The sequence below is a fragment of the Xenopus laevis genome, chromosome 7S (assembly GCF_017654675.1).
Source record: "Xenopus laevis strain J_2021 chromosome 7S, Xenopus_laevis_v10.1, whole genome shotgun sequence".
Lineage (NCBI taxonomy): Eukaryota > Metazoa > Chordata > Amphibia > Anura > Pipidae > Xenopus > Xenopus laevis.
The window spans coordinates 87,180,412-87,204,399 of record NC_054384.1 but is presented as its reverse complement, the minus strand read 5'-3'; the positions used below and the strand labels follow the sequence as shown (position 1 = coordinate 87,204,399).

The window sequence follows — 23,988 nt, the reverse complement described above, 5'->3', positions numbered from 1 at the left end:
AGCGCTAGCTGTTCTAGCTATAGCAATCGACTAAAGAACCCTCTCAATTGACTGTTAGCTTGCACAGATTAATATCATAGCACTGTGATAGAATAGGCATTCCCCTGTACTAAACACCATTCAGTAAAGCTTTATGGGTTTAGTGGCTCCTTATATTTCAGCCTTTAGGTATGCCATCTCCTAAGTCAGAGATCCCCAACCAGTAACTCATGAGAAATGTTCACCAACCCCTTAGATCGGTGATCCCCAACAAGTGGCTCGCCATCAGCATGTTACTCACCAACCCCTTGGATGTTGCTCCCAGTGGCCTCAAAGCAGGTTCCTTTTTTTAAATTCCAGGCTTAGAGGCAAGTTTTAGTTGCCTAAAACCAGGTGTATTGCCAAACACAATGTAGGCTGCTTGTCCACATACAGGCTACCAAATGCCCAATGACACCCCAGGAACGTTTCTCATGCTTGTGTTGCTCCCCAACTCTTTTTACATTTGACTGTGGGTTGGGGACCCCTGCCTTAGATGTTGCTCTAAGTGGCATCAAAGCAGGTGCTTATTTTTTAATTTAAGTCTTAGAAGAAGGTATTGGTTGCATTAAACCATTTGCAGTGCCAAACAAAGCCTCCTGTAAGCTGCCGGTCCACATAGGTGTTACCATATAGCCAATCAGAACCCATATTTGGCATCCCCAAGAACCTTATGCATTCTTGTGTTGCTTTCCAACTATATTTTTAACATTTGAATGTGGCTCAAGGGATAAAAAGTTTATGGAACACCATGCTAAGTCAATACTCCCAGAACAATCACCCCACTATTATAGGCAGAATCACCTATACCGCTTATTTGACCAGTGTACTCCTAAATTCTACAGAAGCCACACGTTGCAGCCCTCCATGGGTTGTGTGATCATTTTTGACTTCACGGTACACTCTCTGGGAGAAATATACCACCCTAATATCCCTAGGCAATCTGCCGGCTATGAATGTTTTGAGAATACAAAAAGACAAAAAAAAACTCTTTAAAATGAAAAATCTTCTGGATGATAAAACGGAATGGAAAGCGGCCCTTACTCACCGCATTATGTAAACAGATTCTTAAGCAGTACCTTCCCTTGCATCTGACTTCAGTGATATAATAATCTCATTCACAGCTGGCTTACTCATACACTTACAATTTCAATTAAAAAAGAAATGTTGGGGCATTAATGCCATGAGAGCATTGTAGCCCATTTACCATTTAGTGGTTAAAAAAATAAGATCTGTTACAGATGAAATGGAGAAGGAAAGCTACAGAAGCAGTTTATTGCCAATAGATTAGCCACAGTAGTGCAAGCTATATGACTATATTTATTCTGCAGAATGCTTTACCACACGAGTAAACGGCTCTAGAAGCTCTCTGTTTGTTTAGGATAGCAGCTGCCATATTAGCTTGTTGTGACATCACTTGCCTGAGTCTCTCCCTGCTCATTTATAGCTCTGGGCTCAGATTACAGCAGGGAGTGGAGGAGGGAAAAGGGAGGGGGAGAGAGGAGCAAACTGAGCATGCTCAAGCCCTTGAGGTTTATGCTGAAAACAGGAAGTCTGATACAAAGCACTGCGTATCTTGTCGGTGCTATATAAATAAATGATGATGATAATGATATAGAAGCCCATGTGTACACAATAGAAGGAAAGAAGTGCTGTGTTTTCTTTGACAGAGGACTCAGAGCAGCACTATTTTGAGGGTTTACTGGTATATTTATATAGACCTTTCTGATAAAGCTTACTTCGTTTTAACTATTTCTTCTCCTTTAAGGTTGGAGAACAGAACTGCTACTTCTGTACTTTTATATTTTTTTATACTGTGTGTTTTTACATGTGCCTTTTTGTTTCTGCTGATTTCAGCTTGGAGTTCCCCATTCCTTCATGATGGTTAGTTACCAGCACAAATTTCAGGATGAAGAACAAACACGACTAAAAGGGTCAATAAAGTAAGTACTGGGGTTTATTTTGGTGTTGGAATTTAGCAGGTTGTCTGGTCACATACTGCTGTAATGGGTTGCAGTCCTTGGTTTGAATTCCTAGCATCTCTTGTCTATGCCTTATTCTAAAGACCAGATCTGCACATCCATACTTGATGCATGTAGGTAGGTGATGATTAAAGGCCTTGAAGACATATCCTAACCAGGGCAGTCAGCAACCTGTGCCCCAAATTGTTACAGCTTTATTAGCTCTAATACAAGAGACAAACTGAATATAAGTAGCAGATTTATTAAGGGTTGAATTGAAAATTCTAGTTTTCAAATTTTTTTTTTTATGGTCAAAGCTGTCAAATTCGACTAGGGAATTATCAAACTCAATTCGGAAAAAAAATGTCATTTGATTTTCGAAATTTACCATACTCTGGCCCTTTAAGAATTCAAATTTGACTATTCACCACCTAAAACCTGCCGAATTACTGTTTAAGTCAATGGGAGAGGTTCAGGGAGATGTTTGCAGCCTCCCTGACATTCGAGTTTTTTTTGGAGTTTGATTGAATTAGTTTTGAGTTTTCGGGTCGTTTAAATTCCTCCGAGTTTTAATAATTCGATTTTACTAATACATTTTGCCAAGTTGAATTTCGAATTCATTCGAATTTAAGGGAGTTTAAAAAAAATGTTTGCTTATAAAGTCCCATTAACTTTAAATTCGACCTATCGAAATGTATTAATAAAATAGAATTTTCTCAGCTCGGAATTTAATCGACCCGAAAACTTGAATAGAATTTAATTCAAATTAGAAAAACTCAAATCGAATTAAAAAACTTGATAAAAGAAGTCCGTTGGATCAGGCTATGTTGTCAGGAAGGCTGCAAACATCACCGAATTGATCCCTGGACCTCTCCCATTGACTTGTACAGAAATTTGTCAGGTGTAAGGAGTTCTTAAGGGGCCAGAGTATGAAAAATCTCGAAATTCGAATTTGAATTAAAACTCGAATCGAGTTTGGATAATTCTCAATTTGAATTTGAGAGTTTTGAACCAAAAGAAAATTCTAATTTTCACTTCGACCCTTAATAAATCTGCCTCTAAGGGGGTTATTTATCAAAGTCCTGGTTTATCTCCGTGTTTTCTGCTACAAACTCCGATCAAATCTGTTCGGGTTTTTTACACTTATTTATTATTACATTTTCCCGAAAATATGCCTTGTGGGAAAAAATCTGATTTTCGCAATTTTTTTCAGATTTTTCCATCCGATTTTCATGATTTTTTCGGAATTTTCACCCAAAAACTCAGAAAACTTCAGGGTATTGCACGAAACCCAGCGCAAATCATTGGGACTTCTCCCATTGACTTATATGCAACCTCGACAGGTGCCGGATTTTCCGATTCGGACTTTTCCATCCTCAGGGTTTAATAAATTCTGAAAAATTTGTGATTTTCTAAAAATCCTATTTTATAAGCAAAAAATTCTTCATGATTTTTGCTTTCGGAGTTTAGTAAATAACCCCCTAAGTGTGTCATTTCCAATTTATCATTGCACTAAAGCTGTTTGATTGACACCAGGAGTGCTGCAGAACTTCTAGTAGTCGAAGTTCAGCAACAGCTGGAGAGCCACAGGTTGAAACACTGTTCTTGTAAAAGTAACCTTTCTTTTAAAACTCCGACGACCATGCTAGGATAAGAGTTAGGAGTTCAGTGGGAAGTTTAGTATATTGACACTAACAATAAGATATGGAGGGATGGCAATGCAATTAGAGAGAGCCTGGTGGTGTTCTTCAGAAGCTGTCGTCATTATTTTAGTTTGCGATGGCTGATTCATCCGATGTTTTGTCTCAGCAATGTCAGCGGTGTGGAAAGCAAAGAGCCAGAGACTAACTCGAGGGATTATTATTGATCCTATGAAGTTCTTAAAGGATCGTAAGGAATGGCCACATCTAAGCATATAAACCATCCCCAAAAGGCAGCGCGTTTAATTGATGAAGCCCCGCAGACCTTCTGAATCTTCTCTGTAATTCCGAGACATCTCTATTAGTGACGCTCCCTCTGTTCCTCAAGAGATCCTTTCACTTTGTCACGGCGAACAAAATGTTCAGTGACTGATAGTCTTCTTAAATTAAGGCTGTAATGTCCTCTTTCTTGACTTGTTTTCCTTTGTAGGGCCGGGTTTTTTGGTGCGGTGGTTGAGTACGGAGCCGAGAGAAAGATTTCAAGGCACAGCGTGCTGGGAGCAACGGTCAGCGTCGGCTTACCCCAAGGAGTATCTTTAAAAATAAAGTAAGCGGCTTTCTTTGGTTATTATTAAAGGAACAGTTCAGTATAAAAATAAAAACTAGGTAAAAAAAAGTAATTATAAAGGCTGGAGTGACTGGATGTGTAACATAATAGCCTGATCACTACGTCCTGCTTTTCAGCTCTCTAACTCTGAGTTAGTCAGCGACTTGAAGGGGGGTTACATGGTACATAACTGTTCAGTGAGTTTGTAATTGATCCTCAGCATTCAGCTCAGATTCAAAAGCAACAGTTATGGCACAGGTGCCCCCCCCTCAAGTCTCTGATTAGTTACTGCCTGGTAACCAATCAGTGGAAACCAAGAGAGAGCTGCAAAGCAGGGAGTAGTGTTCTGGCTATTATGTTAGACACCCAGTCACTCCAGCCTTTATACATTACATTTTTGGCTAACTAACTATATTAGAAACATGTTTTATTTTGCACATCTATTTACACAGTTTTTATTGTTATACTGAACAATTCCTTTAACCGATTAAACTGTAACCCTTTAGAATAATACATTTTCCCTTTATTTGCTATTCCATTGACTTTGCAAACTGATAACTAGCTATAAAAATATCTATATAATATATGTATTTATAAAAATATTTCTGTATGAATATTCCCCCAGTATGATCAGCTTCTATGATCCAGTGCCATTATCTGTCAGGTTTGAGAGTGCTATATATTTTCATATGGGTGGTAGCCTAGTTTTTTCAGTTTTAAAGTGACACAGACTTTTCCGCACACACAGTTATGTCTGGTACAGTCTGGCAGCTCAGTAAGTCAGCAGGTTCTAAGCAGTTACAAATTTGCAACATTTAGCTGATACATTTCTCAGTAGTATCTCTGGAATATTAACAATTATTGTATCAATTCTAACAGCTGCCTTTAATGAAACTCTGGGATTCTGCTCAGCAGGGACAAAGATAACAAATGTATCAACTAAATGTATCCATTTACAACAGTTTAAAGGGTCGGTGACCCCCCCCCTCCCAGAGCTGCTTTAAAAGGTGAAAAATGACACTTTAGACTTCAATATTAGAAAAACAGTCACACATAGAAAATAGAAAGTAATTGGAAAAAGTCTTTATTTCTGGTGAACTGTCTGAAACCAACTGAACTGAAAAAAGTTGTGGAAGTTGAACAACCCCTTTACAGCACTTTACCCTTGTGCAGATAGAATAAGTAGATTTTGGAGGAGTTTCACTTGTCGCCACTAGAGGGCAATATAGAAGCAGTTTTGAGAAGAAACCTAAGACAATTTATAAGCCTGAATTTTTACAAAACTCTGCATAATTCCTTGATATATTTGTTTGCACAGTTGTTTCCAAAAAAAAAAACAACCAAGGCTCCGAGCAGGTTGTAATTCTGCTAAACGCTAAGATGATATAGTTAGAGAGGATTCATAAGTGCTCATGTAGCGGCACAGCTGAATTATTGAGGAGCCGTTTGATTGCGGCAGTGAATTGTTGTTGCATTAGTAAGCAGCTTGTCGCAGGCCTCTCCCTACAGCGCGGGCATTCAGTGGGCTTGCAACAACTTGCTGATGCGCAAATATTAAAAGCCTTGAGATAAAAGGCCTGGTTATTTCTGCACGTTTGGGATTCGCTCGTTCATTGCAAAGTATAAATAACAGGTTCTTTCTTCCCTTGGAGCCCGAGGACTGTTTGTTTTAATCTATTCCTGTTCCCTTTTTTTTTGTTGCAGGTTAAATAGAGCCAGTCAGACGTATTTCTTTCCTATCCACCTGACAGATCAGCTTCTGCCAAGCGCTGTATTTTATGCCACTGTCGGCCCTCTCGTTCTCTACGTGGCCATGCATAGGCTTATCATCATACCCTACCTCAGGGCTCAGAAAGAGAAGTGAGTATTCAAGAACAAACTTGGAATCGCTCAGCCACATGTTGCTTCCGTATAGGCATGCAAATAGGTTTTATTATAAGGCTATTTTTATTGCAACATCAACTTTAATCCCCAAAGCTGAAAAAAATGGCATCACTGCATGTCAATATATTAACCTGCAATGCTCCTGTTAAAGGAGAACTAAACCCTAAAAATGAATGTGGCTAAAAATGCCATATTCTATATAATGAATTTATTGCACCAGCCTAAAGTTTCAGCTTGTCAATAGCAGCAATGATCCAGGACTTCAAACTTGTGACAGGGGGTCACCATCTTGGAAAGTGTGTGTGACACTCACATGCTCAGTGGCCTCTGAGCAGCTGTTGAGAAGCTTAGGGGTCGTCACTAATTATCTGGTAGAAAACGAGGTTTGTCTGTAATATAAGCTGATGCTACAGGGATGATTATTAAATTCTGATGCTAATTGCACTGGTTTATGTGCTGCCATGTAGCATGTAGTAATTATCTGTATTAATTACTAATCAGCCTTATATTGTGACATTTCTATTCTATGTGTACTGTATATTGTGAGTGGGTCCCTAAGCTCAGTAAGTGACAGCAGCACAGAGCATGTGCAGTGAATCAGCAGAAAAGAAGATGGGGAGCTACTGGGGCATCTTTGGATACACAGATCTTTACTGCCAAAGGGCTGTGGTTGCCTTGGGCTGGTACAGAAGCACAAAACATACTGTACAACATTTCTACCTACTTCTTTAGTTAGGCTTTAGTTCTCCTTTAAACTCAGCTTTTAAGCTGCACCTTGTAGCTAGGTGGTCTTGGAATTGTTGGGGGGGGGGTTGTATTATCCACAGGGGAGGATTTAAGGGTATGTTTTAACATGACTTAAATTTTTGACATATAAGTGATGAGGAATATCACTGCAGTGAGCACCAACCAGGGCCGGAACTAGGGGTAGGCAGAAGAGGCAGCTGCCTAGGGCGCAACAATTGAGGGGCGCTGGGCAGCTACCTCTTCTGCCTACCCCTAGACCAGACATTACTATTCGCCAGACTTAACTCACTTACGCGAGCATCGGTGTCACGCAGTGCATACTCTTGTGTAGTCTGTGCGCATGCGTGTCATGGCGCCCATCAACTCGCTTGTGCATGACGTCACTGCGCAAGGGACGGGGGAAGTGAGGGCGAGCTGGCCGAAAGTTAGGCAGTGATAGTTTTCTTCTTTTCTCTGGAAGATGACCGCTCTGTGGTTCTCGATGGAAGAAACCCGGGTTGATGCCATTTTCTGCTGAGCATCGGCCCAGATTATCAGATAAGGAAATACAGTCACTTGTGGGTGCCTAACTTTTGGCACCCCCAGGTTAAAAATACTTAACTTTTCCTTTAAGATAAATTGAATAAATATAATATCAGATTACAGTAGGGAGGGGGAGAGAGGAGCAAACTGAGCATGCTCAAGCCCTAGCCCTGCAGGTCTAAGCAGAAAACAGGAAGTCTGATATATGATATATATAGAAGTCCACGTATACACAATAAAAGGAAAGAAATGTGGTGTTTCTTTTGACAGAGGACTCAGAGCAGCATTACTTTGAGGGTTTACTGGTGTATTTATATAGACCTTTCTGATAAAGCTTACTTAATTTCAGCCTTTCCTTCTCCTTTAATCACAACTCTTGAAGTGAAAATAGGGATAGCATGGAATCCAGTGCTCTCTTCTTTTTATTTACATGCCATGAGTCTTTTCTTTATATTTTCTGTGGCAGTGGACAAAGTTGCTTTCATCTCACTGTCTTCCTAAACTACCTAAATGAGTTGTTTGTATCCATTTGACCCTCTTACTACAATTCTCAATTTTCAATACTTGAAGCTGGTGTCCAAGCATTCTACATTCTACATTCTACATTCTACGAGACCTGAGCTGTGTAAAGCTGCCATCAGCTGAGTTCAGGAGACATTTCTCTATTGTAACCCTCCATGCCTTGAAAATGTCTAATCCTTTTTGACCTTTATTTTGTTTTTTCATCAGTGAACATTGATTCAGTTTTCATCATGTTCGTGCATGCATTCAAATGTAAGGACAACCCTTAAAATGTTATGGAAGACTTTTCTCTGTTCAGTCCACGCAGGAGAGAATAAGTACACTTCTCCTTTTCAAGTTACAAGCTGCTGTTGAAATTTACAGTGTTTATCATTTGCCTTTACTAGAGACCTGGAGAAGCAGAGAGAAAACTCAGCAACAGATGTGCTCCAGAAGAAGCAAGAGGCAGAGGCTGCAGTAAGTAACACGTATTAGTTATATACACAAGCTGTCTTGTTACAATCTGGCTAATTTAATGGAACATATTGCTATATCTATGTAGTAAGTTCTTCCTTATAAACAGCTGTCATTTATTGATGGTTAATTAGTTTTTACAGGAACAGTAACACCAAAAAATGTAAGTGTTTTAAAGTAATGAAAATATAATATATTGTTGTGCTGCAATGGTACAACTGGTGTGTTTGCTTCAAAAACACAACTATAGTTGATATAAACAAGCTGCTGTGTAGCCATGGGGGCAGCCATTCAATCACAGGATACACAGTAGATAACAGATAAGCTCTGTAGTATACAATGGGATTCTTCAGGACAGGAATGGCTGCCCCCATGTCTACAAAGCAGCTTGTTTATATAAACTATAGATGTGTTTCTGAAGCAAATGCATCAGTTTTACCAGTGCAGGGCAACAGTACATCATATTGTCTTTCCATTCAGACATTTTTTATTTTTTGGTGTTACTGTTGAAATGCTTTAATGATTCCAATCATCCCCCTGTTTCCAGATCCTGGTAATTTATATGAATCAAGTTTCAGTACAGAAACCATATGACTAGATACAAATGTGTTTCTCGTAGGTGCGGCTGATGCAAGAATCGGTGAGAAGGATCATTGAGGCTGAAGAGGCAAGAATGGGTAAACTCAAACTTGTTTACCTTTATTTGCTTTTGGAAGGTTTCATTTTAATGCGTCAAACTAAACATGGGCCTACACCGAGAAAGATTTTTGGGATATTTGCCCATTTTCCGGCTAATTGTGATATTGGAAGTCTTGATAGATCATAACTTTTGCAGTTGGTCTGCCAGAAATTAGAATACAGACTTCTGACGTATACAATCACCATAAATGTGTATATAAGTCCAACAGGAAGTATTTAATGGGAAGTATCCAACAGGAAGTATTTAATGGGAAGAATTTAATGGGAAGTATCTCAGCAAACCAGTTCCTGCCTCATGGGACCATATCTAAGAAAGAAAATGTGCTAAAACATTGGCTCAACAAAAAATTGTTGCTACTTGTAGCTCTCACCTGGACATAGCCACCGTCCTAAATTTGTTAGTTCACACACATGGCAAAATCCGGATACAGACAAAAGAGATTGAAATTAATACATTATTTGCTCAGATTTATATCGTTTGAGTTTTCCCAGCAGATTTCAAATATGGATGAAAAATATTAAAATATTAAAAATATTTATTGTTTTACACAGTAATAGGCAGAGACCTGTTTGGCAACAATAGCAGCTTTAAGACGTGATTATGGGTTTTACCACATTTAAAGGAACAGTTCAGTGTAAATATAAAAACTGGGTAAATAGATTGTATGTGCAAAATATAGTTTCTAATATAGTTAGTTAGCCAAAAATGTAATGTTTAAAGGTTGGAGTGACTGGATGTCTTGTATAGGGATGCACCGAATCCACTATTTTGGATATGGCTGAATCCCTTGTGGAAGATTCGGCCGAATACTGAACCAAATCCTAATTTGCATATGCAAATTAGGGAAAGGAAAAAGTTGAAAAAAATGTGCTTACTTCCTTGTAAAAAGTCACGTGAAATTCCTCCCTGCCCACAATTTGCATATGCAAATTAGGATTCAGTTTGACCAGGCACAAGGATTCAGTTGAATTCAAATCCTGCTAAAAAAGGCCGAATCCTGGCTGAATCCTGAACCGAATCCTGGCCGAATCCCAAATCGAATCCTGGATTCGGTGCATTCCTAGTCTTATGTAACAGAACAGAACACTACTTCCTGCTTTGCAGCTCTCTAACTCTGAGTTAGTCAGCGACTCTAAGGGGGGCCACATGGGACATAACTGTTCAGTGAGTTTGTAATTGATCCTCAGCATTCAGCTCAGATTCAAAAGCAACAGTTATGACCCATGTGGCCCCCCATCAAGTCTCTGATTGGTTACTTACCTGATGTGAAATAAAGACTTCCTTTTGATCTTACGCTGCATCTGAGAAGTTGCTGGAGTGTGTGCCTAACGTGGATTTATGATTGGTTACTGCCTGGTAACCAATCAGTGGAAACCAAGAGAGCTGCAAAAAAGGAACTAGTGTTCTGGCTATTATGTCATCCAGTCACTCCGGCCTTTATTACATTTTTGGCTAACTAACTATATTAGATACATTTTTATTTTGCACAGCCTATCTATTTAAATATCTGTGGTTTGAGAAGTAGACTTGCTTAGGTGCAGTCATATTGAATGGAACCTTATCCCTGTTCTGTAATGACAAATTCACTGCAATAGTCTGAGTATTTACAGTCCATCCTGGCTATCACCAATATTAAGCAATGCACGTGGCTCTGGACAAGTGAAAGATGGTTGTTTATTCTGCAGGACTGATCATACTCAACGCCTGGTATGGCAAATTTGTGACGGACAACAGCAAAAGGAATGAAAAGGTGAAAGTGATCGATGTGACGGTGCCGCTGCAGTGTTTGGTGAAGGATTCCAAACTCATCCTGACAGAGGCTTCCAAAGTAAGTTGTGGGCACGATCTTGAAATTAAATAAAAAGCTCCTAATCCAAACTGGTCTTGGAAACCAGTGCCAGTATATTATGTCTGGAATTTGTCAACAGACAGTAGCATAATCATAATTCTGTACCATTAGACACAGAAAGTAACATTATAAAAACTCCCCATCACTTTTTACATTTGAATGAGGCTCACTGGTAAAATAAGGAAATAAGGTTAGGGACAGTCAGTAAAGATGGCAGAATGAGTGAAGCTTAGTTTGGTAGAACAGAATTGCTTTTAGCCGAGCTCTCTTTAGTTTAGTTGATGACTCTTTTGATTGTAAGCTCTAATGAGCAAGGCCTTCTGTTCTAATCCACTTTGTGACCCAGCATTGGTCAATCACTTGGCACTGTCCAGTGATTTTGCATCTACATCTTCTAGCATCTCCACAACAGTGCAATGTTGTTCATTCTGAACAGTTTGTTATAATTGTGTGTTTTGTCTCTCTCAGTCTGGGCTGCCTGGTTTTTATGACCCTTGTGTTGGTGAAGACAAAAGCCTCAAGATCCTCTACCAGTTCAGAGGAGTCATGCACCAGGTCATGTCAGGGGACAATGAGCCACTTAGGATACCAAAACAATGTAAGTGATCATTTTGGCCAGAAGCTGGCTACCAATTCAAGCAGAGTTTGATGCAGGAATGATCTTTAATGGAACAGTAACATCAAAAAATGAAAGTGTTTTAAAGTAATAAAAATACAATGCACTAGTAAGACTGGTGTGTTTGCATCAGAAACACTACTATTGTTTATATAAATAAGCTGCTGTGTAGCAATGTGGGCTAGATAGAGTCCTGCAGTGGGTCGGGTACCCGCGGTTTAACCGGAAAAAAAAAAGCGGGCACCCTGCGGAATAAAGGGAGGATTTTCAGGTGCGGGTATAGATGTGGGTCTCATCTAAATGTTTTATCTTCTGTGCTATTGTCTATATTTTACAAAACTTGTTTATGTCCCCACCCACTTTTGATGATGTCACTTCCAGTTTGCAGCAACATCATTTCCTGTTTGATGGTGGTCAGTGGGTTGCGGATAAGGCAATTGCGGGTCAGGGTCGGGTAGCGGATCAAAGTGGGTAAATATGCAGGTTGCGATTCGGGCTGCGGGTTGCAGGGTTGGGTCCGGGTCTTAGAAATTGGTTCCTCACAGGACTCTACAGTGGGCAGCCATTAAAAGGAGAAAAGGCTCACGTTACACAGCAGATAACAGATAAGCTCTGTAGAACATGATGGTGTTTTCTGATATCCCCTATTTAACCTTTTTTCAATTTTCGCCATTGCTACACAGCAACTTGTCTATATGAACTATAGTAGTGTTTCGGGAGCAAACAGATCAGTTTTACCAGTGCAAAACAAAATTACATTATATTTTCATTACTTTAAAGCACTTAAAAAAAATTTTGGGTTTTACTGTTCCTTTAATAGGAAGTGAAAGTGCTGCGGTGCTTCCCATTACTCTTAACCATGAGGTGCCACTCTAATCCATGGGACATTTGCTCTCTGCTCACATTTCTCATCTCTGAGATGTTCCAGAGGACAGAATGCTAGGAAATATCTTTGGAAAATGTATATTCTTGTTGTTATGGCATAGCAAGACATTGGCTTAATACAGAAGCATAAATCCTCTGCTTGCGTTAGAGTCCTGCCCGTAACCAATTTGTTAAACCTGAACCCTACCCGCAACCCACATACTTACCTGCTTGGACCCGCTACCCGACCTGCAAGTACCTTATCCACAACCTGATCCGCTGACCATCAAGAAACAGGAAGTGCTGTCATTGTAAATCGGAAGTGACGTCATTAGACGTTGGCATGGTCAGAAAAAAAGGAGTAAAACTTGCTATTGAGAAGACCAGCGACCCGGAGAACCGCCAACCCGCGTCTATACCTGCTCCTGAAACCTCTACCTGCAACCCGCAGGGTACCGTAGGTTTTTTTCGGGTAACCCACTGCAGGACTGTATCTTGAGTAGACTAAGTAGCTTTACATTAGATACTTTTAATACAGTATAGTGGATTGAAAACTGTTCTGTTTGACCAGCCATCAGAAAATGAAGTTACTGAGCAGAACACCTCCAGGTGCATTTTTGCTGAGTTCTATAACTCGGTTGACTGTGAGCTGACAATCGGTGCTCAGTAAAGGGAACATATTGCATAACTATTCACCCCCACTCTGCATTTGGAGGGAGCTCATGTGACAGACAGCCATGCTGGGGCCTAAGCATTTCCGTGGCCTCCCAGAGCAAGACTTCCCTCCTTGTTTAGGAGTACTCAATAGGGTTTCTTTAAAAAAAATACTATTGTGTCCCCCATCTGGGATGTGGATACCATTGGTGGGGAATAGGTGATATGTGATTTTCAGGTAAACAGAAGAGCAGAGGGTGCTGCTGCTTCAGGTTCATTATATCAGCAGTGTAAAAACTTCTAAAATCTTGAAAATTCAATCAAATGTAATAAAGCAAATTGCAAACGTGTCAAGAAATGCACTGAGCAATTTATTTTGAGTTGTTTAGGGCCACTGTAAATAATACCTGACTTTATATTTAACTGCTCAGTGCTTCCTGTAAGGACAAGCAAAGGAAATGTTACCACATTGCTGTTAAAGGAGAAGGAAAGGTGCCAAAGTAGTTTATTGCCAATAGTATTAGCCACAATAGTGCAAGCTATAACGCTATATTTATTCTGTAGAATGTTTTACCATAAACAGCTCTAGAAGCTCTCTCTGTTTGTTTAGGATAGCAGCTGCCATATTAGCTTGGTGTGACATCACTTCCTGCCTGAGATTCTCCCTGCTCACTCATGGCTCTGGGCTCAGATTACAGCAGGGAGGGGAGGAGGGATGGAGAGAGGAGCAAACTGAGCATGCTCAAGGCCGTACCCTGGAGGTTTAAGTTGAAAACAGGAAGTCTGATACAGCCATGTGCACACAATAGAAGGAGACAGAGGACTCAGATCAGCATTACTTTAAAGGTTTACTGGTGTATTTATATAGACCTTTCTAATAAAGCTTACTTAATTTTAGCCTTTCCTTTTCCTTCAATGCTGTACCATGTGTGCATGTAATATAACGATGCAGTTAAACAGACCAGAGCGCAGAATAATTCTTCCTCCGGCCCGGAATTTTATTTTCTCTGCCAATTCTGAAGGCCAATTCATTAATGATGTATTTTCCTAATATATATCTGAAGACAAGTACATTGTTTTTCAAGCACATGATGCCTCTGTTGTCCTTGAGAATATGCAAAGTCCCATTCTGCGCACGTTCTCTGGTCTCCCTGCCTTGCCTGCTGGCCGCAAGGAACGTTCTGGGATTTCCATTGTGCAGTGAATATCTGAGCGATGGAAACCTCTCATCCGTGAAAGCAGAACAGACCATGCTAATCCTATATCATCGCTACAACCTGGATTCTCCATTTAGTTATCTGTCTCCCTTGCTACTTTATTCTGTAGCTTCTCATCTTTCTTTTCCTTTCTTAGCTCACAAGATCGACACAGATGGCTAGCTCTGCTGCCCGCATAAAGAAGGCGCTACGTGGGACATGAATGGACCCGGGCTTCGGAAACATTTACTGGGATCCTTGGAAAACAAAATCAAAAGTCAAGATGCTATGACCAGCCAGGAAATATGAGAGATGTCTTGGGATGAGCCTACTATATATATATGTCCACTGGGTTTTCTGGGTATAACGTGGCAATATTTCATTGGTGGAACTAGCTAAGGAGAGGTGCTGGGTAATGCTAACCTTAACAGCCAGACCTACTGTACCAGTGCAATTGTTTTTGACTTTAGGATTAAATTGAATAAGTCATGAGAGTAAAGCTGCTGGCCCTAATAACTGACAGTTTAGGGTGTCACTAGCAACCAGCCAAACCAAGCGACAGGCTGAGACTATAGATTCCCAGACTCTGCTCCTCCTCAGCTTCTTTCATTTTTCCTGCACTATTTCAGTTGATACACAAAGACCTCCAGCTTTTGTAAATTAAAGGTTCCAACATCCACAACCTGCTAAGGATGCTGGGAGTTAGAGTTCACAAGACCTGGAAGGCTGAGACATCCACAAGTTATAACTTCAGAAACACTACTATAGTTCATATAAACAAGCAATGGAGGAAATTGGAAAAAAAAACGTCTATATGGCAGAGGTTAAATAGTGGATAAGAGATAACACCATTATGTTCTACAGTTCTTATCTGCTGTGTAATCTGAGCCTTTTCTACTTTGAATGGCTGCCCCCATTGCTACACAGCAGCTTATTTATATAAACCATAATAGTGTTTCTGCAGCAAACACAGCAGTTTTACCAGTGCAGGGCAACACTGCAGTATATTTTTATTACTTTAAAACAATTAAAGTTTTTGATGTTACTGTTCTGACTTCATCCAGGGAGCCATATAAAGTCAAGGGATATCCTGCTATGCTAAGAACTCTCTCTATATTTCTGATGTGTCACTGGCTAGTGGTAATGCAGGGAACATATTTATTGAAAGAAATGCTGGTTTTATTTTTTTTTTAATTATTATATATCTGCGCAGCTGTCTGCTTGTCCCTCTTGCCGAACGCTATAACAATCTTTTTAGAATCAGGCCTGTAGTAACAGGTACCTGCCACACGGGGGCGCCTGAAGCAAAGCATTTTACTACAGACAACCTGATCTGCCCTTTTCCATTCTTACATTTTTAGTCCTTTGTCTTTGCATTTTGTTTGAACCAAGGTAAAGTCAGAACTCAGGGCATGTACGGATGCACTCTATGACCTTCTGAGCCCACAGAGTATTTAAGGTATTGTGAATTCTTTATATATATATAGATATTATGAGAAGTGAAAGTGTCACAGTGGGGTGCTATTGGCATTAAAGCACCAGTAACATCAAAATTGTTTTTTAAAAAATTCATTAGTGTACATTGGAAAAAAAAAAACACCAAGACAATTTAAACTTTAAAATCGCTAAGTCTTTATTAAGAAATAACTTACCGAAAATCCACTTGTGCTCCTCTTCAGAAAGCGATCGGGCGATCCATCGTGTGGCGCTCGTTTTCTCCTCCCTGCCTTCCTTATAGGAGATAGCCAGGGAGGAGAAATCAATCGCCACACGATGGATCGTTGCCGTGTCGCCTTTTCTGAAGAGGAGCAGAAGCAGATTATCGGTAAGTTATTTCTTAATAAAGGTGTTGCAATTTTAAAGTTTAATTTGTCTTGGTGTTTTTCTTTTCTATGTATACTAATGATTTTTTTTTTTAATTTTTGATGTTACTGGTCCTTAAATGGCGTCATTCATTCTCCATTATAAAGAGATGTATCAGCGTCAGTCTCTACTCAATGTAACACCCTGTATTTCGGCTACCATCATATTTTCTGCAAGGGAATCTAACTGGAGGTCCTAAAGCAGTCAATCTTTTGTACTACCGACGCCAGAGTAAAATAAACCAAATGTCAATAAAACAGGATATTTTGAAGTGATGTTTTTAAATAGACCTGATCTGTTTTCTATAATATTATCACCAAAACATTTAATCGTAAGCTGACCTGTTTTCTACCAACAATCGAGTACAACTGGAACAGGGACCTGCTCGTTTCTTTGTTTGTCTTCTCCAGAGCAACCAGTTTTGCTACATGGGTCATGGTTCTGTTTGAATACTAAACCAATGCCCCCTGTTGTGAATTGGGTTCTAGTTCATAGTTGGAGCATATTAGTAGGTGTTACCTAAATTCAATCAACAGCAGCCTTGTTTATGGTTCCACAAAGAAGAGTGTTGTGGTTCAGGACAGATATTCGTTACAGGGATCACTCGTGGATATCTTCATGTTGGCATGTTATATAAATTGAGAAATCTACAGTAACTTGTCTGTTGGGTAACCCATTCTGCTGCTCCAGATAAAAGATAGAAATGGTGCACCTTATATTTAAGGGTTACTGCAGCAACACAAAGGTATTAAAGCAAACATCCAGGCTTACAAATAAGCACACTATAGTTCTGTATCTTTGCGGCCATACTTGGCCCTCCCTCTGGTGTCGGTGGCACTGCACATGCTCAGTGTAGCTCTACACTTGCTGCCCTGCTCATGATGCTGGCCAGGCACTTCTTTGTCCTTGGACCTATCAGTGCCCTCATTAGTGTCAGACTTTTCTGAATGATTGCATCCATTGAGGATATGTGTGAGTATAGAAACACCCCCATTATATCTGATGCCAACTTCTGTGATAGTCTTACGTCTCCGGTAGTGATGTGCAGGCCGACCTCGCACGCTCCTTTCCAAATCCCGGCTTTCGGGTTGAGTTTTTATAGACATGCGATTCTCGCTCCGCCCCTTTTGTGACGTCATCGGCGGGTCTATAAAAGAGACCCGGAAGTCGGGCTTGGGCGCGTGTGGGTTGGGAAAAGCCCGACCTGCACATCACTCACTAGTCTCCAGCTCCCACCCTGTTCTACTCACTCCTTGCTGTGCTAGTTTAAAATTATTCCTAATTTGCTCATACAAATATATTCTTCCTCTTTAACTACTCTGTGTCAGCCTGTAGAGCAGGGGTCTCCAACCTTTTTTTTACCCGTGAGCCATAGTCAGATGTAAAAAGAGCTGGGAAGCAACAAAAGGATAAAAAATGCTCCTGGGTGGTGCAAAATAAGGGCTGTGATTTGCCATTTAGTTGCCCCTATGTGGACTGGCAGCCTATATAAGACTCTGCTTGGCAGTACAACTGGTTTTTATGCAGCCAAAACTTGCCTCCAAGCCTGGAATTCAAAAATAAGCACCTGCTTTGAGGCTACTGGGAGCCACGTACATGGAGTTGGTGCAACGTGTTACTCACAGGCCACTGGTTGGAGATCACTGCTGTAGAGTCTATTGCATCTATGCACAATAATATCTGTATGTCTCAAGCACTTTGCATGATTACAGCAGCCCTGATGGGAAGCCAAGGGAATACGTTCTTATAAATGATAGGTAGGTAAGCATAAGTGCCCGGAGTCCTGAAAGGCAAACGTAAGCAGGTTCCTATCCCAAAGAGCTTACAATCTAACAAATATTCCAGGTTTATTTTCCCCTTGTGGTACCTCCTGCTTCACGAGTCCACTCATCCAGTTCGATTGTAAGCCTGTGGGCAGGGCTGCTATCTTTTAGGGGGTTTATATGAATTTGTATATGTTCCCAGGATTTTGTTTCTACATGTACAGTGCATTGTAACTTATACGCAAATAAATAATTATGATCATTTGCAGTTGGTGTAAAGGGTCTTACTCTGTGGTTCTTGATAAATGGCTGGTGGTGTTGTTTAGTGATGAAGGGACAGAGCGTTGTCTTCTCTTATTGTCAGGGACAGTCTGGGACAGTTCCCCTGGGTGTAAAGGATCAGAATGTAGTTATTTCCTTGTCATTCTAGCCATAAGACTCATAGATCCACATGCAGCTCCTAATACTCCAGACTAAATGGAAATGGGTGCCACTTCTCTTTTTACACTTAATGTTTTGTGTTTCAGCAACAACCCAAGGCAACCACAGCCTTTTAACAGTTAAAGGGATTCTGTCATGGAAAAACTTTTTTTTTTTCTAGAACGCATCAGTTAATAGTGCTGCTCCAGCAGAATTCTGCACTGAAATCCATTTCTCAAAAGAAACAGATTTTTTTTATATTTAATTTTGAAATCTGACATGGGGCTAGACATATTGTCAGTTTCCCAGCTGCTCCAGTCATGTGACTTGTGCTTTGATAAACTTCAATCACTCTTTACTGCTGTACTGCAAGTTGGAGTGATATCACCCCCTCCCTTTTCCCCCCAGCAGCCAAACAAAAGAACAATGGGAAGGTAACCAGATAACAGCTCCCTAACACAAGATAACAGCTGCCTGGTAGATCTAAGAACAGCACTCAATAGTAAAAACCCATGTCCCACTGAGACACATTCAATTACATTGAGTAGGAGAAACAACAGCCTGCCAGAAAGCAGTTCCAACCTAAAGTGCTGGCTATTTCTGAAAGCACATGACCAGGCAAAATGACCTAAGATGGCTGCCTACACACCAATATTATAAATCTTAAAAATATATACTTGCTGGTTCAGGAATTAAATGTTATATTGTAGAGTGAATTATTTGCAGTGTAATTTAGAAATGAAAACTACACCATAAAAATCATGACAGAATCCCTTAAAGATCTGGTTTCAAAGATGCCCCAGTAGCTCCCCATCTTCTTTTCTGCTGATTCACTGCACATGCTCTGCGCTGCTGTCAATTGCCTGAGCTTAAGGACTCACTCACAATATACTGTATAAAATTCCTGATACAGGGGTGTTTAGATTCACATTACACAACAGATGCCTTTTTCAATTGTTTCGAAGTGTTCGAACAAAGACATTCCGATATATCACAAAATATCAATCGATACAGAAATTCAAACCAATGGTTGAGAACAAAAAAGAAAAACCTCTTAACCATATTTAGTTATTTAATTGGTTAATTAGTCAATAACTTATCTCTGCTTTGAACAAAAACAACATGCCAGGGTATTATATATGTGGAAAATTGAATGATAGCGATGTAATCTTAAAAAAAAAACAGAATTTAAAAAAATAAATAAATCAAATTGTACATTATGGGGCAGATTTATCAAGGGTCGAATTTAGAGTTCATGGGAGTTTTACATTCTTTGTATAAATCCAACAACGCTAAACGTGGGGAGACCTTTATTTTAAAATGTGTGATATCAAACGCAAGACGAAGAACAGAGGGGAGGGAAGAAGCAAGAGCAATGTCAGTCTGAGGAAGGTCCTTCAGAACGTTTTTGTGCTTTTCAATATTTCAAGGACCTCGGTCGTCTTGTCCATCAATATAATGGGGATATAATTATAAGAACTGCAAGAAATGTCTCTGGTCAGACTTCCCGTATCTGTATATTTTACAGTATCCAGTCTTATAGTGGGGCAAATGTAATGTTACAGGATAACACTTTCCGTTAAAGGGGACCTGTCACCCTAAGAAATAATTTCAAATTCTTTTCTATCATGTTAGTTGAGCAAAATAAACTTTACTTACACTGTATTTATTATTTAAATTTTGTTTCCTTCTGTCTTGGAATTATACAATCACAGCAAGCAGGCAGCTGCCATTTTGTGGACACGGTATATTGTGTATCACCCCAAAATCTTGTTTATGAACCAGAATGAGGGACCCAATGTCCATGTGCAGTGTGGTACACAATTATAGAGCCTGAGGAGGGAAGGGGGAATGTGGGGAGAGCAGTGACATGTAGGAAGTGCTGAATGGAAAGTGAAAGTAATTGACTGCCCCTCCTCTATGCCACGGGCATAGAGGCGGGGCAGGTAATATTTGATTGACAGTTTAGATATTTAAACACCTTTATAACAGGTATGGATGTTTTAATGAAAAATTTTTTTGGGGTTCCATATTTAATTTGGAAAGGACTTTCATTATGCAGTTTTTTATGTGTAGGTGACAGGTCCACTTTAACTCAGAATTCACTCAAACTGAGCCATTGTCTTCTTGATGCAAGCCAACAAATTGCTAGCCAGCTTCTTCATTGTGGCTCAGGGAATGAAATGGCACAGCAGTACGGAATGCATTTTAGGCAGGCCCGGACTGGCAATCTGTGGGTTCTGGCAAATGCCAGAAGGCGATGTCCTGTGCCTTCTGAATGGCGCATCAGGTCCTTTTACCGTCACTTATCGTCCAAACCTGCAGTAACACCTCTGTCCTCTACCCTCCCTTCTCAGCTGTCAGTCATGCTAACTCCGCCCTCGGGCCGATGGCTGAAGGCTGAGGGCGGAGTTAGCATGACTGACGGCTGAGTAGGGAGGGTAGAGGACAGAGGTGTTACTGCAGGTTTGGGCGATAAGTGACGGTAAAAGGACCCGATGCGCCATTCAGAAGGCACAGGACATCGCAGGAAGGAAGGGTATTTTGTACCTGTATTGATTGTGATGTTTGTTACTCCATATATTCTATGTATGTAATTCATGTGATGTAGTTGTATAATCACATTTACTCTACAGTGCTACGCAATATGTTGGCGCTATATAAATACATGTTAATAATAATAATAATAATAAAAATATTTCGCAGCAGCATGTCCTAAAATGCTTTTCATACAGCAGCCTGTAATAAGCTATAGCTCATTATTATTCAACGATCTGCCGCTGAATGATTAATACCAGGAAGTGAATTTATATGTAAACGACTGTCCCCACAATCGAGACCATTAACAACAGACCAGGTATACTGGGAGTTGTAGTTCCTAGTCCTACAAGGTGAGAGCCCTGTGTTTGAAAAATGCAACGTTTCCTTGTGCAAAACACATTCATGGCCACAAGGTGGTGCTGTAAACCAGAACAAGGGATCTATTGATAAAGAAGGTGTGATGGAGCCTAAGAATTTATAGTTGAGTTCAAAAATGCCTCTCCTATAGGTTTCATTATTTAGTGGAAGAACTTGACTTTAAATTAACTTTTATTATGATGTGGAGAGTGTAATTGGTTTTCATTCTTTATTATTTGTGGTTTTTGAGTTATTTAGCTTTTTTTATTCAACAGCTCTCCAGTTTGCAATTTCTGCAGTCTGGTTGCTAGGGTCCAAACTACCCTAGCAACCATGCATTGATTTGAATGAGAGACTGGAATATGAATAGGAGAGGACTGAATAGAAAGAAGAATAATAAAAAGTAGCAGTAACAATATATTTGTAGCCTTACAGAGCATTTGTTTGTAGATGGGGGTCAGTGACCAGTGAAAGCTTGAAAGAGTCAAAAGAAAAAGGCAAAATAATTAAAAAACTATAAAAAAATGATGTAGACCAATTGAAAAGTTGCTTATAATTGCCCATTCTATAACATTCTAAAAGTTGAAGTAATGGTGAACCACCTCTTTAAGGCAATTTGCCGCTGGTCTTGTTCGGTGAATTAACAAGAAGGATCTGGGCCCTACAGTAGAAGAATTTCAGGGTCCCCTAAACGTTTGGCCTGTTTCCTCTATTGTTATGACCCTGGTCTTGTTCCACTATTTTGGTTTGGAATTTCAATAACTATCTGGTTGCTAAGGACTTGTTCACCCTAGCAACCAGGAAGTGGGACATCAGAATGGAAAATAAACAGAAGTGGGCATAATAGAGTATCATAGCTTTAACAAAGAGACGGTATAGGAAGGCAAATAATGCAGCAAATATAACAAATAGAAAATGATGAGACCAGTCTATAACATACTAAAACTTAATGCAAAGGGTTATCTGACTTTTAAAGGGCACAATAAGCAGGATTCAATGTTACTTTTTGCTGATTCTTTATAAAAGCAATGAATTTGTAATTGTGCTGGGTTTGCTTGCAGTACATACAAAGTGCCACTAGATGGAGGTAAAGTCTGGATTGTAGGAAAGGATCCCTGTAGTTAAGCAGTAACATGCAGGATACACTTCCAGCCATTGGGACATATAAGGACAATTAGGACATTCTATTTAGGAATATACAAGACTGGTAGTGAAAGGGTGATATCCCTTTAACAGCACTGGTATTGTTTAGCATTTTACTGGTCTGGTAACAACCCTAAATGCCAGGAGTGCAGCCAATCAAATTGCAGCTATTAGCAGCAGATTTTGTTAACCAAATAATCGCTCGATTGTTTCACACACATATTAACAGTGTATAAAACTGCTAATGGCTTGAAAACTGGAAACAAAAATTCAATGTGAAAGCACTCAGAAGAGTCAACTAATCATCGCTGATTGTTTTAACCCTTACTACTCCTCCTGTTATCTGCTGTAGAAATTCTAAAGAAGCCCCTCCCTCCCCTAGTAAAGTCTCAGGAGCACATCAATTAAATATTACATTATGCATAAAGCTCCCCATAGATGCAAAGATTTCGCTTGCCGAACGACCGATTTTAGGGAAGTCCAACCAATCTTTCGAAATTATCGTGCGGTTAGTGGGAATCGAACGATTGAACATCTTGCAATTTTTCGGCCGACATCTGTCAGGAAATTGGTCAGGTCAAATGTTTGCAGGGCCAAGCAGGCAGCTCCCCTTTGTTTTCCTGGTAAATTGGTCTTTTTAGTTGATGGTAAATTCGTACGATCGTTCCGAGATAATTGCGGTCTCATGACGATGATCGGATCTTTTAAAAATCTCAACATCTATGGCCAGCTTTAGGGCTCATTGTGAGTGTGTTTCTTTAATTGCCTTTTTGCTCACCCACAAGGACCTAGAAAGTTTGAATATAAAAGTACCTTCAATTTCACTGATCAGCACAATATATGACAAAGATATTTCTTCATTTACAAAACAGGCAGAAAATATCATCAAAATAAATATTTATAGAAATAGTGTTTATCCCAGAGGTTTATTGCAACTTTTTAAAGGGATTCTGTCATGATTTCTATGATGTTGTTTTTATTTTTAAATTACACTGATTAAACTGCAAATAATTCACTCTACAATATATAATGTCATTCCTGAACCAGCAAGTGTATTTTTTAGTTGTAATATTGGTGTGTAGGTGCATCTCAGGTCATTTTTGCCTGGTCATGTGCTTTCAGAAAGAGCCAGCACTTTAGGATGGAACTGCTTTCTGGCAGGCTGTTGTTTCTCCTACTCAATGTAACTGAATGTGTCTCAGTGGGACCTGGATTTTACTATTGAGTGTTGTTCTTAGATCTACCAGGCAGCTGTTATCTTGTGTTAGGGAGCTGTTATCTGGTTACCTTCCCATTGTTCTGTTGTTTGGCTGCTGGGGGGGAGGGAGGGGGTGATATCACTCCAACTTGCAGTACAGCAGTAAAGAGTGACTGAAGTTTATCAGAGCACAAGTCACATGACTGAGGGCAGCTGGGAAACTGACAATATGTCTAGCCCCATATCAGATTTCAAAATTAGATATAAAAAAATGTTGTTTTTTTTTGAGAAATGGATTTCGGTGCAGAATTCTGCTGGAGCAGCACTCCAAGCTGCTCTGTAATTGGCTGTTCCAGTGAAGCAACTATAGAGAAAAGCAGATCCCACTGTTGAGTGGGGGGGGCCAGACCACAGGGTCCACTTCCTAAAAATAAATTGTGCGCCTATTTCCTACAGACACTTGGCTGAGG

The 23,988-nt window shown here is 39.9% G+C and overlaps 1 protein-coding gene across 1 annotated transcript in view; it reads left to right on the top strand.

The window, feature by feature from the left end:
- dnajc11.S (DnaJ heat shock protein family (Hsp40) member C11 S homeolog) overlaps window positions 1-18,127 on the top strand; it is a 111,002-nt gene extending 92,875 nt beyond the window's left edge. Inside the window, 1 exon segment of the mRNA NM_001092573.1 lies at window positions 16,256-18,127. Within this exon segment, the coding sequence (NP_001086042.1) occupies window positions 16,256-16,282 (27 nt within the window). The 3' untranslated portion in view covers window positions 16,283-18,127.
- The last annotated feature ends 5,861 nt before the right edge of the window (window positions 18,128-23,988 follow it).